Source organism: Puma concolor, chromosome F2, assembly GCF_028749965.1.
Source record: "Puma concolor isolate L17-30 chromosome F2, mPumCon1.1.hap2, whole genome shotgun sequence".
Taxonomy (NCBI): Eukaryota; Metazoa; Chordata; class Mammalia; order Carnivora; family Felidae; genus Puma; species Puma concolor.
In genome coordinates, this window is record NC_141684.1 from 29,057,036 (window position 1) to 29,075,569 (window position 18,534).

General features: G+C 42.3%; 1 protein-coding gene across 4 annotated transcripts in view; it reads left to right on the top strand.

The window, feature by feature from the left end:
* SYBU (syntabulin) overlaps nucleotides 1-10,983 on the top strand; it is a 113,980-nt gene extending 102,997 nt beyond the window's left edge. For all 4 annotated transcript variants that reach the window (XM_086695249.1, XM_025922649.2, XM_086695248.1 and 1 more), the window contains 3 exons: nucleotides 5,608-5,811; nucleotides 7,463-7,612; nucleotides 9,145-10,983. In XM_086695249.1, the coding sequence (XP_086551375.1) occupies nucleotides 5,608-5,811; nucleotides 7,463-7,612; nucleotides 9,145-10,249 (1,459 nt within the window). In that variant the 3' untranslated portion in view covers nucleotides 10,250-10,983. The remainder of the gene's footprint in view (nucleotides 1-5,607; nucleotides 5,812-7,462; nucleotides 7,613-9,144) is intronic.
* The last annotated feature ends 7,551 nt before the right edge of the window (nucleotides 10,984-18,534 follow it).

The window sequence follows — 18,534 nt, forward strand, 5'->3', positions numbered from 1 at the left end:
GCCCTGGGACTCTCTCCTACTGTCAGTGACTTCATTCATTCAACAAGTATTTATTGAGCTTCTGCTATGAGACAGGTTCTGGAGATATGGCAGTAAACAAAACTCCATGGAAATTCTATTCATTCTAGTAGGAAAAAAAGACAATAAATACACAAATAATAGAATTATTTTTAAAAACACAGAGAGAGGGGCGCCTGGGTGGCTCAGTCGGTTAAGCGTCCAACTTCGGCTCAGGTCACGATCTCGCGGTCCATGAGTTCGAGCCCCACGTCGGGCTCTGTGCTAACTGCTCAGAGCCTGGAGCCTGTTTCAGATTCTGTGTCTCCCTCTCTCTCTGACCCTCCCCCGTTCATGCTCTGTCTCTCTCTGTCTCAAAAATAAATAAACGTTAAAAAAATTTTAAAAAAAACACAGAGAGAAAGGATATTGAGAGCAGTGGGATACGTGGTACATTTTAAATAGGCTGGTTCCAAGACAGCTCTGTGATAAGCTGAGCTCTGAGCCAGGGACCCGAACAGTTCAATGGAGTGAGCAGCAAGACACTGGGGATGATTTGTTTTTAGACTTTGGGCAGGTCACTGGACTTTCCCGGGCTGTAGTGTCCAAGTTTGCAAAAAAAGGGTTGGACCACATAATTTTTAAGGTCTCTTCCTGGAGAAAAACTAGCTAATTTCTGGAAACTTGCATTCCCAGGATTCAGCAAGCAAATATTTCCCATTCCTCTTGGGTGAGCAGAACGTTTAACTGATGTTTATAAAGGGACCTGAGACCCTCTTTGGTGAAGTTTTATTGTTAAAAAACAAAGCTGAAGCCAGACAAGCAAACAAAAGCGTGAAGTCCACAATGAAAAAGCACAATTGTTCTATCCCCAAACACAATCTAATTTGGAAATAAAATGCCTCTGGGATCACAGAACATGAATATAAACATTCTCAGTATAAATCAGATGTGGCTTGCTCTGGGAATAAACCATTTATCTAATCCGTTCAAGAAAATTAGCACATACCATGGTACAAGGTATCAAAGAGCAGAGCAAAGGAAAAAAGAAATGGCCTGTGGAAGAGGCCAATTTTATTAAGGCTTGCAAAGAAGTTTGTGTTTGTGGTTAATTTCCAAGGTAATGTCAACAATACTGAGTGCCTTACAGAAAATTGTCTAGTCTGGAATCCATGGTTTCTCCAAGTAACTAAAAATTGACATGTTAATCATAACATAGCTAAATAGAATTATGTGCAAATCAGATACAGGCGTCATCAATGGGAAATTGGAATTGACAATGTTCTATCCATGATCCTCACTTTTTTTTTTCTTTTTATCTGACCCAGGCACAGAGCACAGTCAGTAGATTTCTGTGATGGGGTATCTTGAGCATCTCACGTAATATTTGTGCTCTGCAGGATCTTGCAGTGAGAACAGCTCCTCTAGATGGGCCGGGTATCCATGCCAAACTTTATAATAGCTTATGATCCTTTAAATGGCTTGCTTCTCCTGTAATAAATGAATTTTCTATGTGGAGAATTAGCTCCTGGGAGGAAGGCGAGCATGAACATTTGGGGAAGGAGTGGGAGAAATAAACAAGTGGAGTTGGTGAGAATATTTTTGACAGGGGATTAAAAAACAAAACTTAAAGGTTTACAAATGATCTCTTCTTACTGAAGGCCAACTCTGCAACCATTTCTGAAGAATTCTCTTTCTTAAACTAAAATCCTAATCTGATCAGAGGCAGATAGAAATGAGAAGGAAAAAAAAGATTGGAATTTGGAGTCAGAGAAACATGGGCTTTAGTTTAGCCTCCATTATTTATTAGATACGTGAGCCAGAGCCCCGAGACTTACTATTCTGGAAAATGGGTTAATAGTGGCATCTACCTCACTGAGTTAAATGAGCTAATATATGAGTGCTTAACATGGTGTCCAGAATTTAGTAAAAGCGTCCTAAGTGGGTTTTAGTCAGTAGTGGTAAAAATGATACTAGTGGACATGATGAAGAAGATGGCGATGGTGGTGATGATGTTCATATTAGTTTTCTCAGGCTGCTGGTGCAAAGTATCACAGACTGGGAGGCTTACACAACAGGAATTACCTTCTCAACAATTCTGGAGGCTAGAAGTGCAAGATCAAGATGTCAGCGGGATTGGCTTCTTCGGAAGCCTCTCTCCTTGGCTTATAAAAGGCTATCTTGTCTCTGTTCCTCAACGTGACCTTTCTCTGTTCCTGTGTCCAAGTTTTCTGTTCTTATAAGGATACTAGTCAAACTGGACTGGGATTAATTAAATTTAATTACCTTTCTTTAAAATCCTGTTTCCAAAAACAACCACATTCTTAGGTACTGGGGGTTAGGACTTCAACATTATGAATTTGGGGGGTGGACACGATCCAACCCATAACAGTGATGATGATGATGATGATGATGATAATAATAATGTTACCAGGAAGTAAAGGACAATGTTGGGGGAGGGACTGAAATTCACCTAGGCCCCTTATGAAGTTGGTTCCCTTCTTCCCTTCTCCCTTTCTCTCACTTTCCATTTACTGTATTCAGGTATTCGGGAAGTGGGCAGGGTCCGCAGAATTCTGTCTCCTCTTTGTGGAAAGCATTCTTCTTGTCCACCACACCAAGGGATTTAGACTGGGCTGAGGAAGGTATCGTCAAGTTTGACTGTTCATGGCCATGACAAATATGGAACCCTAGCCTCTCCTTTGAAAATGTTTTGCAATGACTTTGTGCCCATGTGTGTTAGCACTTGAACTGAACTAAATGTAAAGAGCAAGACTGATATTTTTTTTAAAGGAGCTTTTCCATTTTTTTTTATGTTTATTTATTTTTGATAGAGAGAGTGCAGGAATGAGGGAGGGACAGAAAGAGAGGGAAGGAGACCGAAGATCAGAGAGTGAAGAGCCTGATGGGAACATGAACTCAAGAACCGTGGGATCATGACCTGAGCTGAAGTCAGACGTTTAACCAACTGAGCTACCCAGGCACCCCCCCAGACTGATATTTTTAAGCATGTAGTTTCTTTTTTTTTAAGTCAACTATTATAGTCTAATAACTCATTTCCTGAAATATATTTGAAGATTTTATTGTACTATAGTAATGTTTAATACTTGAAGAGATTTTATTTATTCGGTATCGCAGGTGAGTTATTAAAAATTCCCATCTAACTTAATTTGTATCTTAGTGACTGCACTGTAGTAAAAGGTCAGTGGTGAATTCTTCAGGTAATAACCACATACATAGTACCTAATATACCTGTTTACAAGCTGCAAACAATATATTCTATTTGTGTAAAGTAAGAAGGAGGCATTTCTGTAACGTTCAAAAATCTGTATTTAAATCCTAGTTTGGCTGTGTGTTCTTGGACCAGATTTTTCCCTGAACCTAACTCACTTCACATAACTGAATACTTCACACACTTCACATAATGTAAATGAGAGGTACCAGCTTTATAGCATGATGCTCAAAATCAATGTAAAACTGTGTTCATAAAGCATCTGGAACAGGGCTAGGGCACAGAAGGTCATTGGTGAAGGTCGACTCAGAAGAGAATTCCCAGGTCAAAATTAGGTTAGCTCCTTACTGTCTCTCCTGACTTGTAGTGTGGAATCCTGCATATTTCTCATTGTCACATTGAGAAATAGGCTGGTTGCAGTAGACTCGGAAGTGAAGTGTGGAGAAGCAGATCCAAGCCAGAGCCCGTCGTGTTCTTTTCTGCTGCTCAGCCCAGCACCACTGGGCTGCTGAGTTGGTTTGTCACAAAGCCATCAGCCCATCTGTTCCATATAAAGTGTCCCCTTCTCACAAAAAGGAGGCAGAGTCCCTTTGGATGATTTCAAAAGGAAAGAACTTTTTAACTTTAGAATTTGTGATGTTTCATTTATGTGTGATTTACTGGGTTGACAGCTAGTTGAAATTATATTTGATTTTGAGTAAGTGTGGTTTTGGAGCCAAGTATACCCACACGCACACTCACATTTACACACGTTTCTCATTGAGACATGTCAGTTGAATACAGATGTAAATCAGAATTGCAAAGAGGGGATTGTCAAAAAGCAGTACTTCTGGATGAAAGGTATCTTGTTCTCTTTCGTTTTCGTGTAATGTCAACAAGAAATATTTCTGACACAGAACTGTTATCCTATTTAAGTAATTGCAACATTCTCAAGATGCTGCCTTACATAGTGGGTGCCAAATCTCTGAAACGAGATTAATAGGGAAGTCTGAACAAGTTTTTCCTGTAATAATATCCTACAGCTGAATTGCCCTTAACATCTTATCAGATGCACTCACATGCATTCTTTGGATTTTCACATCGACTCTGTGAGGACAACAAAAAAAAGGTTATTATTATATATCCCCATATATTTAGTAGCTTACTTGCCCAAATTCCTAGTAAGTGGCATTGCTAAGGCTCAAACCCAAATTATTCATTTAGCTGTCATTTAGGGAGCATCTAGCATGTGCCATGAAGTAGTGGGGATATAAAAGAACAGACTGTGTTCCTGCCTTCAGAAGGCCCTAGTCTAGTGGGAAAGTCAAACAATTGTGTAGTTGTGAGACACTGCAATAAACCCCAGGATGCAAGTTTTCACGGAGTACTAGGGAACATTAAGGAGCCACACGTATACAAGCCTAGGGAAGGAAGAATCCAGAGAAGGCTGCTTGGAGTGGATTTCCATCAGTCTCGAAGTTGTAAGTATCCCAAGGGTTAGGGCAGGGAGTGGGAGAGCATTCTAGGCAGAGAAAATGATAAGTTGAAAAACATAAAAATGGTGGAGAGCATGGATCGTCAGGGAAGTGTAAGTTGTTTGGAATTCTGGAATACAGCGGGGGAAGGGAGGAGTGGCAGATGATGGGTTCGATGGGTAGGTGGGATCGGTCCTCTTGAGGCCCTGGGGAGCTGTTGAATGGCTTTGAGGACAGTGATATCCAATTCCATTTTAGAAAGGCCACTCCAGCCAGAGAGTCAGCCTCCTTGCGTAGGGGGCAAAATAACAGGCCAGGGAATGAAGAAAGAGCTTTAAAACATTTCAGCAGTTAAACGATAAAGGTTGTGTTAAGTCATTGGGGATGGAAAGAAAACAGGTGGTTAAAACTGTAGGCTGGACACACTTATATGAGCTGTTTATCTGTCCTCTTTTCTCCTCTTCCTTTACGGGCAACCCTGTTTTTCCCTCATACTCCAAATGAACCACCCTCATTTTCTTCCGCCAGCATGAACCAAACCCAAACATTTTTAAGCTAAAACAGGTGTACTGGAATGAAAACCACATCTTCAAAACAGCCTCTAAAGTGAACCTAAACCAAATCAATATTTTACATGGTTTGTGTTCTTAACAGGCATTTGGGATTAATTCAAAACAAGCTTTATGGTCAGAAACTATTTGAAAGAACAGCAGAGGGTGAGGTTGCCGTGCTAATGGCAGAAGGAAAGAAAATATCAGTCAGGCGGCAACAAGGCTGTCCCTGAGGACGGTAATTATATTGCCCCTTTCAACTCTGAAGCTTGGATTTCCTTAGTAGTAACTGGCTTTTAGCAGGAGTTAAGTATTAGCATTTGAGCACTGGGAGCCCCAAGCATTTTAACATTTCTCATGTTTTCTCTCCCAGCCGAGGTCCCCATGGGCGGAGTAATGGAGCTTCATCGTACAAGTCTGGCAACAGCCCCCCCTCCCCACAGGAGAAGGACTTCCTGTCCATGCTGTGCAGGAATCAGCTGAGTCCCGTTAACATCCATCCCAGCTATGCGCCTTCTTCCCCAAGTAGTAGCAACTCCGGCTCCTACAAAGGAAGTGACTGCAGCCCAGTCATGAGGTGAGTGCTGTTCATTTCCCAGGTCGTGGGGCTTAGTGTGTCCTACTTGGTAAGTTTTCTTTAAAAAACTTAGAAAAAAAGAGGAGGCGGTTACCTGGGTGGCTTGGTTAAGCATCCAACTCTTGGTCTCAGCTCAGGTCATGATCTCTCAGGTTCGTGACTTCAAGTCCCACATCAGGTTTTGCACAGTCAGAGCAGAGCCTGCTTGGGATTCTCTCTCTCTCTGTCTCTCTCTCTTTCTTTCTTTTTCTGTCCCTCCCCTACTCATGGTCTCTCTCTCTCAGAATAAACTTCAAAAAATTTAAAAACTTAAAAAAAGTTATGCATCTCTTGAGCTCCTGCCTTATTCTGTAAAAAGCCACTTCTCTTTCCCGCATTAAGCTGATCCTTCAAGGGCAGCTGCAGAAAGAACACAAACCATGATTTCTGGTAAGGCTCAGCAGCCCGGGGAGGGACTGGATAGGGAGGAAAAATGGCACTGTGGCAGGGGGAGGGTCCCCAGAACAGGAAAGAATCATCCACGTGTTCATTCAAATGTCAGGTATCTGTTGAGTGCCATGTTGTGCCAGGGGCCGTGTAAAGCACTGGAAATGGGACAGTGGACAGCAGGGAGGGTCCGTGTGCCAACTGCCCAGACGATACCAAAGACATTGCTCATCTAGTGACAAAGACATGTTAAGGCTTTTCTGCAAGTACCTGTCGCTGCGTATGTTTGTAAGAGGTCAGGAGGCTGTCCAACTCAGTCTGGAGGGATCAGAGTAAATGACATTGAAATGAAATCCGAAAGCCAAGCAAGGAATTAATTAGTCCCTGGGGGGCATGAGGCTGCAGAAAAAAGGACGTCCACAACCAAAGGGGCCACAACAGGGGGACTGGAAGGTTGGGAGGTGGACACAGGCCATCTGGATGAAGTGCAGGTTCAGCGGGACCAGGGCAAGGGCTCCAGCGTTGGGGAGAAAGCTGCTAGCCCTCCTTCCTCAGCCTTCTTCCTTCTGGGTGGCCATTCTCGTTAGTCACCTGTCTTCCAGCAGGGATGCCCAGCCCCAGCCAGGCCTGAGAGGGGCCGACATTCCAGCTCAGGAAGATTTCTACAACACCAGGCATCTCTCTTACAAAACACACACTCTGGTGACAGTGGAGTGGCCTTTCCCCTTTGGAATGAGGAAACTTTCCACCAAATCAGCACACTCTTGCCAGGGATTGATTTTGGAACTGTTTGAATTCAACTAATAACAATCGGGATGTTTAGGCAGTGGCACATTGTGTGGAAAGTCAGGCCGTCTCGCTCCAGTCCTTCCCCCCTCCACCCGCCCCACTCATTGTCCTCTAACAGTGCATTACTCCGAATCAATCCACAGGCAGGCCTGTGCACAATCATGTATTATTTTGTATGAGGTCATTGTTAAGCCATAGAAAACTCCTCCCTCTCCACTGTGTACACCCTCTCCACAAACACCCTCCCCACACTCTCCTGAGTGATGAGCAGTCCTAAGATCAGCAGGTAACATTACAACCCCCTTCTTAAGTAAATCCTGCATCATTGAGGTTTCAGACCCCGGTACCCAGCTGTCTTTTCTTCCCTAGCTGTGAGCTGTGCCGTCACTTTTCTTTTTATAGAAAAAGTAACATTTCATTGTTTGGATTGTTTCAGGCGGTCTGGAAGGTACATGTCCTGTGGTGAAAATCATGGTGTCAAACCCCCAAACCCAGAGCAATATTTGACTCCTCTGCAGCAAAAAGAGGTTACAGTGAGACACCTGAAGACCAAGCTGAAGGAATCGGAGCGCCGGCTTCATGAAAGGTGAATCTGCATTCCTTGCACGCTGAGCTAAGGATGGTTTCTTTTTCCATGAAATGAAACACAAACCCACACTATAGAGAAATAGAAAAGAAAATTGTTTTCATTTTTGGTAAATTCCTGAAATCAGCCTTTCAAAAGAGCCATTTCCTATTCCTCAGTGATTTGGCTGTTTCAGGAGCACCAGGGACCCTCTAAGGTTTGAGGGGAACCTCTGCTTCTGGGTGTGTACAGCTCGGACATGAAGGGTTGGGTGTGTGCGTGGCTATTTTTAAATGGCAGGAACACTGGCAGGAACAATCCCATACTTCCAGCAGTAAGGGTCACACATGGGGCCCCTACTGAGTCCTGTTTATCTCTCTGAGAGCGTGGACGGCCATGTGCACTATGATTCCTGCAAGCTATTTCTGGGCCGAAGGAAGAGGTTCATTATTCTTGGCTAAGTGTTAAGGTAAAAAACAAAAACCAAAAAAAAAAAAAAAAAAAGCCCATGCTTAAGAGATCTTATCACAGAGAAAAGACCTTTGACATCTTGGGGCAGGCCAGATTTTCTGCTTCATGATTTCCCTCGGAACTTTTTGGGATAGACGAATGGAGCTCTGACCAGGGTGGCTGAGAGTTCAGGGCAGGGGTGGCATGAGTCAGACCTTACTTGCTGGAAGTCTTTGTTTATGATTTGAAGAATCCCTGTGAGGGTTTGAGCAGTCATGGCAGGGAAGCAGGGGAAGGCAATGAAACTGGAGACTACTCCGGTCTAAACTTAAAGAAGCAAAATTAACAACATCTCCTCATGTATATCAGGATCCTGACTGCCTGGTTTTCATATCCACTGAGAATATGAGGACTTGTATTTACATTGACTGTGAAGAAATTATCTATCAGGAGGAATCGCCAACAAAGATCTTGAAATCAGGGTCCTGTGAAGGATCTAAAAAATGGGATAGATTTTCTTCAGTGTAGGATGGATCCACTAGCATTTTCCCCTGAGAAGAGAGGGAATAATTTTCACAAAGTCCTTGCAATATGCAGCATTTTATAATTCAAAAAAATTCAAATTATTACTGGAATATGATCAGAACAGTTCTGCAAGGCTAAAACTTACCAGTTTGCCTTCCATCTTTGATCGGTAATTAAAAGTGAAATGAACTTTACTTCCAGAAAGTGTAGATATACGAAAAAGGTGGTCTACGGACATAAAAGGAGGCTAAGAAACTCTAATGTGTCCCATTAACGAAATTTAAAATATTAAATACCGAATAGAGGCTAATGCTTACACTTCGCGCATCGCCTGATAGCACTCAAAAAGAAAAGAAAAGCAGACAATAGTCACATTTTTTATTCTGATTCTAGTTACTCTTATCATTTTTGCTATTTTGCAATTAAGGGGGGCAGTTCCCGGCTAATACCTGTGAGAGAAAAGAAAAAATCAAAACTGATTTAACCTCCAAGTTTCAAGGGCAAGAGCCCGGGCTCCTGGCCTTGGGGCAGAATCGCTAGGCGCCCGGTTGGAAGTTGACCTTGCCTTCTCCCTGCAGGGAAAGCGAGATTGTGGAGCTCAAGTCCCAGCTGGCCCGGATGAGGGAAGACTGGATTGAAGAAGAGTGCCACCGCGTGGAGGCCCAGCTGGCCCTGAAGGAAGCCAGGAAGGAGATCAAACAGCTCAAACAGGTCATCGAAACTATGAGGAGCAGCTTGGCTGATAAAGATAAAGGCATTCAGAAATATTTTGTGGACATAAATATTCAAAACAAGAAGTTGGAGTCTCTACTGCAGAGCATGGAGATGGCGCACAGTGGCTCCCTGAGGGATGAACTGTGCCTGGACTTCCCATGCGATTCCCCAGAGAACAGCTTCCCCCTCGGCACCCCTTTCGGCAAGATGGCAGACGGGCTGTCTCCGGAGGAGCAGGGCACCGAGGAAGGGGCCGACGGCGAGCCGCTGGTGGGAGACGGTCTGGCCGACCGCACAGATTTGCTGGATGGCATGGTGACCACCGCCACCGCAGAGGCGGGCAACCTGGAGCTCCTTCACCCCGCCCCCGCGGCAGCGGCCCTCGACGGCCTCCCCCTGGCGGTGGGGGAGGAAGAGGGCAGTGCGGTGGTGGAGCGAGCGGTGCAGACCGACGTGGTGCCCTACAGCCCCGCCGTCTCGGAGCTCATTCAGCACGTGCTCCAGCTCCGGGACCCGTGGCCCTCGAGCTCAGCATCGCCTGACGAGTCCGGGGCTGACTCGACAGAAAGCTTCCCCGAGTCCATCTCTGCGTTCATGGTGGATTTAACGCCAAGAAACCCCAACTCGGCCATCCTTTTGTCTCCCGTGGAGACCCCCTCCGCCACGGTGGATCCGGAAGCTCCCGCAACCCGCCTCATGAGCGAGCTGGATTTTGCAGGCCCCACGGAAGAGAGGTTGGACGGCATCATCCCGCTGTCGCGCGGGGCCGTAGGGACGCAGTACTGGAGCAGCAGCTTCTTGGTGGATCTCCTGGCTGTGGCTGCCCCCGTGGTCCCCACTGTTCTGTGGGCATTCAGTACTCAGAGAGGGGGGACAGATCCCGTTTACAACATCGGGGCCTTGCTCCGGGGCTGCTGTGTGGTCGCCCTGCATTCGCTCCGCCGCACCGCCTTTCACATCAAAACCTAAAATAGAAGTCGTCGTTTCCGTGTGCCAATCTGTCCCGTGTGGCGTCGTGCCAGGTGGAGAAACAGCAGGTCGACTTGCGGCGGCCTCTAGTCTGTCGTTTTTGCTCCTCGGTATTTGATTTGCACTATATTTAGTTGAAGCCTGTTCACTGTTTAAAACCGGAGGTATCTTCAAAGGCATGGAGACCTGGTTCAAGTAAATGCCCCACCAGTGGTAGAGAAAGCATGCTCATGACCCTGCCGTGTCGTCTGAGGTACCCGTTCTTATCCTAGTGGTTCAGGAAGAGAAAATGCAGAGTTTGCACTTTTCAAGACAGCTTCTGTAAGGCTGGCATGTTATCTCCTTGCTTTCCTTTGTGCCGTTTTAAAATGTGTAATTGTTACAGCATTCCAATGGTCTTGTGCACAGCAGGGGACTGTAACCAAAAATAAAACTGTACTTGTGTAATTGGTTTGAAGAAGTCTTGAATAGCTCCTTAGCGTCTTACTTGGGGTTGATAAGATTTGAGTGTTTGCAATTTTTTACTAAATGTAGCTTCAAAGTCGTGAAATGGCTTGTTTGTTCCTAAACCTGTTAATTGATGAGACTGTATGTAAGTTTACGATGTATTAACTTATTTTTTGCTTATTATATAGTGTTTTATTGGAAATTGTTTGTAACCACACACTTCAGCATGATGAAAATAAAGATTAGTGTTTACATTTAAATAAATGTTTTATCCTCCCGTAAAATAATTACCTGTGTGGTTTTACTTCTGTAAATGGTAAGAAAGGCTAAATGGATACTTTCTTCTTTATCAGTAGGGGTCTATAAAAAATGGACTTAAGAAATGAGAAAGAGGGAAAACAATGATTAAAAGAGGCGAGGATTTCCTACTCTAAAAAAGCATTGTTTCTGACTGAAAGTAGCTTTGATTGCTCTGAAATTACTGATACATTTGTTTGTTCATACATTTATTCACTAAGATGTGTTGAGTATTTTCAGAAAAGTTGGGTTGATTTTCTTTAAGCATGTCAGGGATGCAGAGGGGGAGAATGTGCTAGGACCGTATGCTTCCTCCCCTTGGAATAATAGGGTGGCTGGGAAGGATGAGGTAATATTTGATCTCTGTTACTTTATTTGTCCCTTGTGAGGTGGGGTATTATTCTATTTTACAGATAAGGGAGCTAAACCTCAAAGAGGTAAAATGCTCACAGTTTCATGGTTCATCTCTAGAAGCCAGGATTTCAAGTGTCTGCAAAGCAAATGGTTTTTTCCACTCTACCACAAAGCGAAGAGAATATCCTAAGTTCTCACCCAGAGACTCTTCTTCCCATAGCACTTACCACGTTTAAACATACTGTATTTTGACTTTCTATGTCTTGATTATTGCCCACTTCCCCCACTAAAATACTAGGTCTCTGAGGGCAGGGATCTGTGTTCTGTTTTGTTCACAGATGTATGTCAAGAACTTAAAACAGTATGCATAGTAGGCGTTCTAAAAATTGTCGTTGAATGAATTAATTCACCCAACAAATACTTCTGGGTGCTGGGCACTTCACTGGATCAGTCAGCAATACTGAAGGGGACAGATAAGGTTTCTGCCCTCAGGGAGTTTAGGTTCTGTCCGTGAAAACACAGAACATGCCAATAAATGAAGAAAATCATTTTAGGTAAGTACTAAGTGCTAAGTACTTCCAAGTAAATAAAGTGTTTTGACCAAGAGTAACAGGAATAATGGTAAGGAACAAATCTCTGAAGAAATAACATTAGTACTGATGGATTAAAAAGTGCCAGGTATGTGCAGATATGGGAGTAAATTGTTGCAAAAAGAACAAAAGCAAAAGTTCTGAGTCAGAAAGGGGTTGGGCATGTGATGGGGCATCAAGGAGGCCAGAGTGGCTAGAGTGGAGGAAGAAGTGGAGTAAGCCGGCGACTGGGAGAAGTGGAGAGGAAGCGAGTTCATATGGGGCCATGTAACCATGTTAGGGTTGGTTTGAATTCCTTCCCGGTGCAATGAGAAATATGAATGGACTTTAAACAGGACAGTGATATAATCTGGGGTTTTTTTCTTGTTTCTTTTCTTCCTTTTTTTTTTTGTAACTATGGCTGCCATGTGCAGAAGGCGTTGTAAGCAGGCAGGAGTGGAAGCAGGGAGACCAGTGAAATAGTCTAGATGAGTGATTATGACAACTTGGAGGTGGAAGTGGATATAGAGACTAACTTGAATAAAGATACAACTTAGAACTGAGGTGATTTGCAGAGAGATCGGATGTGGGGAGGGGAAGTGGTAGAGTTCAAGAAAGAGAAATTAAGGATGACTCTGGAGCACCTGAGTCAATGGTAGTACCATTTACTGAGAATGGAAAGAGAAACACATTAGGGAGAATAATTTGAGGTGTCTATTAAATATATATGTGGAAATGTCAAGTGCATAATTTTACATATGACTGTGAAAATCACAGGAGTCATTGGGGCTGGAGTTATAAACCTGGGGCTTTTCAGCATTTACATACTATTAAAATGATGGGATGGATAAAATCATCCAGAGAGAGCATAAGGAAAGAAAGAAGGCCAAAGACTGAGTCGTAGGGCATGTCCACATTCAAATAGAGGATAGAGAACCAACAAACCAGGCTGAGAAGAAGCAGCCCAAAAGTAGGAGAAAAACCAGGTGAAGGTAGTACTGGGAAAAATCAAGAGAGGAGAGCGATTCAAGAGTAGAGTGGTCAACTGTGGAAATCAACCAAGAAGTTGAGTAACAGGAGAACAGATGCATGCCCACTGGCTTTGACAAACTCTTAGTGACTGTCCAGATCTTTTTCTTTGAAGAAATAGACGATTGAAGTGGGTTGGAGAGTGAATGGAAGAGAGAAAGTAGAAATCAACGTGTGCCGCTAATTTTTTAAATAAGTTTCACTGTCAAAAGGAGTAGGGAAGTTGGTAGTAGTTACAAGGGGATAGGAATTACAAGTGTTTGTTTTATTTTTCAATATTGAGAGGAGATAGAACACGTTTGTATGCTTTCATAGTTGAGAAATGGAAAGATATTGATAACCTAGGAGAGAAAGGATTAAGTGAAGGAGAGAAGATGAGAAGGGATAGGATGTAGGGCAAGTGTGTGGACAGAGGTAGTTTGTCTCTGGTAGGATATTTCTTCTACTGGAATACACACGTGCCTGAGGGCACACATGGGCACTTAGCACACCATAGAGGAATTTGGCTGAAATGGAAGGGAAACTATTTCTGGAGGTGAATAATCGGAAATGTCCCAAAATAATGAGCTGTGCTGACTCAGGTCCCTTCCTGTAGTCCAGCCTAGACCAATACCTAGATGCTGTTTTCTTCCTTACAGTCCCTCCCTATGTTTATTTTTAGTCATTGCTAAATTAAAGCATTTTTACCTTCAGAAAAATTATAAACTTGTTTTTGGTATCCACTGTTGCTACAGAAACAAATATGACACACAAACTCAGCACTGTTCTTCATCAATTCAAGATGGATGGGAAGATGGGCTCTGGTGAAGAATTCTCCATGAACCACAAATATTTATGTTGATTATCAAATTGGAGGCAGCTGATCACAAACAGTGAATTGCTTTGTTGTCATAACGATCTGTGTCCCTCTTTAAGTAAAACAAAAGATTCAAACAAAATTATCTCATCTGAAACATTGGACGCTGAGTATCCTATCCACATTGAAACGAATGTGTGCGAAGGTGAAACAGGAGATCCTGGACCAGTTCTGTTTTTCTTTTCCTCACCCTCTGTCTCCCCACCCTTCCTCCCCTTCTTCAGAGTTTCAGTCTGTGGAAAATTACTGCTTTTATTCAGAACAGTCTCTCACAAATGAGTCCCTTGGAGTAAATAAAAGATGGAACATAGCTTGCCTTTCGGAAGCCCAAGGCGTTGGCTGGTTTTGTGGACAGGATGATCTGATCTCATAGAAAGAAGTACTCAAAGTTGCTTTCAGTAATTGTGTGCCTGTGATGAACAAATAGGCAGGAACATGGAAAAAGAAGAACAATTCTACTCTATTGAACAAATTGCTGTCCCATCAAAGCAAATGTTAAACATTTCCTACAGTTATGTGTGCAAACATTCCAATTTATAAGAAAAGATTTTTTCCCAAAGGGATATGCTGACCTTTCCAAGTTGAGCTGTTCGGAAAGGGGGAAAAATGCATTGCACTCAGATGCCAAGCGTTGCTGACATTTGTGGCAGGAGAGAAAGGAAGTTTGTGATTTGAATCTGTCATAGGCCTTGCCTAAGTAGTGGTTGGGTCTGCTATGTTTTTCTCTTGAGGACTTTTCATTTTAAAAGGTTTAGGGGTAGTTTCTAATTTCCATTTTGGCTCAGTGAGCACTTCTTTTTCTACTACTTGTGTACTCTACAAAATTCATTTATTCCCAATCTTACCAGGCAAAGTGTACACAATGAAGGAATAACCTAGGAAATTAACAATCAAATCTTGAAAGTATGTCAAACTCTCAGTTGTTCCAAACAAAAACAATTAGAAAGTCCACATAGAGTAAAACCATAGTATATCAGGTAATATTTTTAAATCTCTGGAAGACACACTGTGCTGTGACTGCTGATTCTCTTACAGTCACAATGGCTATAACTAATGGTTACAACAATAATTCCAAATAATTCTTAAAATCTCAAAAAGACTTAAATGCTACTCCGAAAAGTTGGTATTAAAAGTTGTGAATACTTCAGTAGTGTTTAAGTTTTGTAAAAGGTGTAGCTCTCTTTTTTTTAAGTTTATTTATTTTGAGAGAGAGAGCAGCATGAGTGGGGGGGAGAGAGAGAGAGAGAGAGAGAGAGAATCCTAAGCAGGCTCTACACTGTCAGTGCAGAACCCAAGGTGGGGCTTGAACCCATGAACCATGAGATCATGACCTGAGCCAAAATTGGATGCTTAACCGAGCCACCCAGGCACCCCAAAAGGTGTAGCTCTTTTTTTTTTTAATGTTTCAACATAAAAATCCCATACGTAAGTCACATAAAAGTGAAGTTGGGGCACAGGACACCCAGCCCGGAGCCTTGCCATTTGCCTCCCTCTCCTGCCCTGCAGTGGTCTCAGTATCACCTCTGAGAACAGCTAGAACACCAGTTCACTAAATACCAACAAGTTCATGTAAGAGCCCCTGTGAGATACCTCTCAGTTCCCTGCACTAGTATTCTGAGTAATACTAAAGGGCTCTGTCCTCTCCTGTCCTAAACAAATGAAGGCTTCTTGGAGATGTTTTCTTTCTTTCTTCCTTCCTTTTTTAAATATTTATTTATTTACTTACTTACATCCAAGTTAGCATATAGTGCAATAATGATTTCAGGAGTAAATTCCAGTCATTCATCCCCTATGTATAACACCCAATGCTGATCCCAACAAGTGCCTTCCTCAATGGCCCTTACCCACAACCCCTCTAGCAACCCTCAGTTTGTTCTCTATATTTAAGAGTCTCTTATGTTTTGTCCCCCTCCCTGTTTTTATATTATTTTTGCTTCCCTTCCCTTATGTTTATCTGTTTTGTATCTTAAAGTCCTCATATGAGTAAAGTCATATGATATTTACCTTTTTATCTTGTTGCAAATGGCAAGATTTCATTCTTTTTGACTACTGAGAAATACTCCATTGTATATATATACCACATCTTCTTTATCCATTCATCCATCAATGGACATTTGGGCTCTTTCCATACTTTGGCTATTGTCAATAGCACTGCTATAAACATTGGGGTGCATGTGCTCCTTTGGAACAGCACACCTGTATCCTTTGGATAAATAGCTAGTAGTGCAATTGCTGGGTGGTAGGGTAGGTCTATTTTTAACTTTTTGAGGAAACTCCATACTTTTTTCCAGAGTGGCTGCACAAGTTTGCATTCCCACCAGCAGTGCAAAAGAGATCTTCTTTCTCTACATCCTCACCAGCACATCTGTTGTTGCCTGAGTTGTTAATTTTAACCATTCTGACTGGTGTGAGGTGGTATCTCATTGTGGTTTTGATTTGTATTCCCCTGATGATGAATGATGTTGAGCATTTTTTCATGTGTCTGTTAGCCATCTGGATGTCTTCTTTGGAGAAGTGTCTATTCATGTCTTTTGCCCATTTCTTCACTGGATTCTTTGTTTTTTGGGTGTTGAGTTTGAGAAGTTCTTTATAGATTTTAGATACTAATCCTTTATCCGATATGTCATCTGCAAATATCTTCTCCCATTCCATTGGTTGCCTTTTAGTTCTGCTGATTGTTTCCTTTGATGTACAGAAGCTTTTTATTTTGATGAGGTCCAAATAGTTTTTGCTTTTGTTTCCCTTGCCCCCAGAGATATGTTACATAAGAAGTTGCTGCGGCTGAGGTTAAATATATTTTTGCCTGCTCTCTCATCTAGGATTTTGATGGCTTCCTGTCTTACATTGAGGTCTTTCATCCATTTTGAGTTTATTTTTGTGTATGGTGTAAGAAAGTGGTCCAGGTTCATTCTTCTGCATGTCGCAGTCCAGTTTTCCCAACATTATTTGCTGAAGAGACTGTCTTTATTCCATTGGATATTCTTTCCTGCTTTGTCGAAGTTTAGTTGGCCATACGTTTGTGGGTCCATTTCTGGGTTCTCTATTCTGTTCCATTGATCTAAGTGTCTGTTTTTGTGCCAGTACCATACTGTCTTGATGATTACAGCTTTGTAATACATCTTGAAGTCCGGGATTGTGATGCCTCCTGCTTTGGTTTTCTTTTTCAAGATTTCTTTGGCTGTTGGGGTCTTTTCTGGTTCCATACAGATTTTAGGTTTGTTTGTTCTAGCTCTGTGAAGAATGCTGGTGTTTTCACCTCTTTGGTTAGGTTTATTCCTAGGTATTTTGTGGGTTTTGGTACAATTGTAAATGGGACTGATTCTTTGATTTCTCTTTCTATTGCTTCTTATTGGTATGTAGAAATGCAACCAATTTCTGTGCATTGATTTTATATCCTGTGACTTTACTGAATTCCTGGATCAGTTCTAGCAATCTTTTAGATTTTCCATATAGAGTATCATGTCCTCTGTGAAAAGTAAAAGTTTAATTTCCTCCTTGCCAATTTGGATGCCTTTTATTCTTTTGTGTTGTGCTTGCTGAAGCTAGGACTCGTGGAGATGTTTTCTAATCTTTTCTCATACATGTTTGCCAGTGATCTATTGGTTTAACTGTGAAGAGGATCTCTCATTTTCAGTACCGAGGCCATAAAAACATTTGGGACCATGATGATGCAGAATGATTCTGGCTGTAAAGCCCACAGCCAGCCCCCTTGTGAATGGTTTTAGAGGCAGGCATCCTGCCTCCTGCTCCTCACTGCCCTAGAGTTCCTCCCCATGGTGATCTTCTGATCGGCCTTCAGGGATAGTTTTACTTTCATTCCTGGAAGCTGTCATTTTTGGTCAAAGTAATTTTGAATAACTTTGACAAATTTTGCCCGAGTAGAACTGTAATGAACTGGAGTAAGAGAACTATTAACAACTGCAATATTTCTCCAATTTGATGGTGTGGTAAAGCCCTCCTTCTCCTTCCTCACAATCAAATAGCTCACAGTGTTTGAAATGGTTTTCCAGCCTTACTTTCTACAGTAAACAATAGGTACTGGCATTTTAAACTGACCTTTAATTCTTCTGAACCAGCACATTATTTCTGGCTTATTGGTTATATAGAGAAAATGAACAACGAAAGCAGTCTTAATAATGTTCACATCTCCCACTGAAAGTAGTATACAGAAAAAAAATTTAAAAATGATCACCCATGTACTTATTATTTATTTTGAGAGAGAGAGTGCATGCACGCAAGCAGAAGAGGGGCAGAGAGAGAGGGAGGGAGAATCACAAGCAGGCTCTGTGCTCTCAGTGCAGAACCTGACATGAGGCTCGATCCCACAAACTGTGAGATCATAACCTAAGCCAAAATAAAGAGTTGGAAGCTTAACCAACTGAGCCACCCAGGCTCAGTGTACTTATCTTACTCCATACTTACTCCATAAGTACTCAGTGAACCCGTGTACTTATCTTACTCCTTAAGGGTTCCTTCTAATCAAGATAGGCAATTATGAGGTTCAGGTGCACTGTGACGCTTCAAAAAGAAATAAAAAACATCTGTATTTTTATGTGCTTTAAACTTAAATGAAACAAGTTAAATATATCTATATCCTTATGCACATCTTACTTCATTTACCATTACAAAAAATAGTCAAAAAAAATTAAAAATTTGTTTCACAGGCCAATATATCTAATGATGATGACATTGTCTCCATAAAATAGGTAAGCACTGATTTTATTTAGGAATAA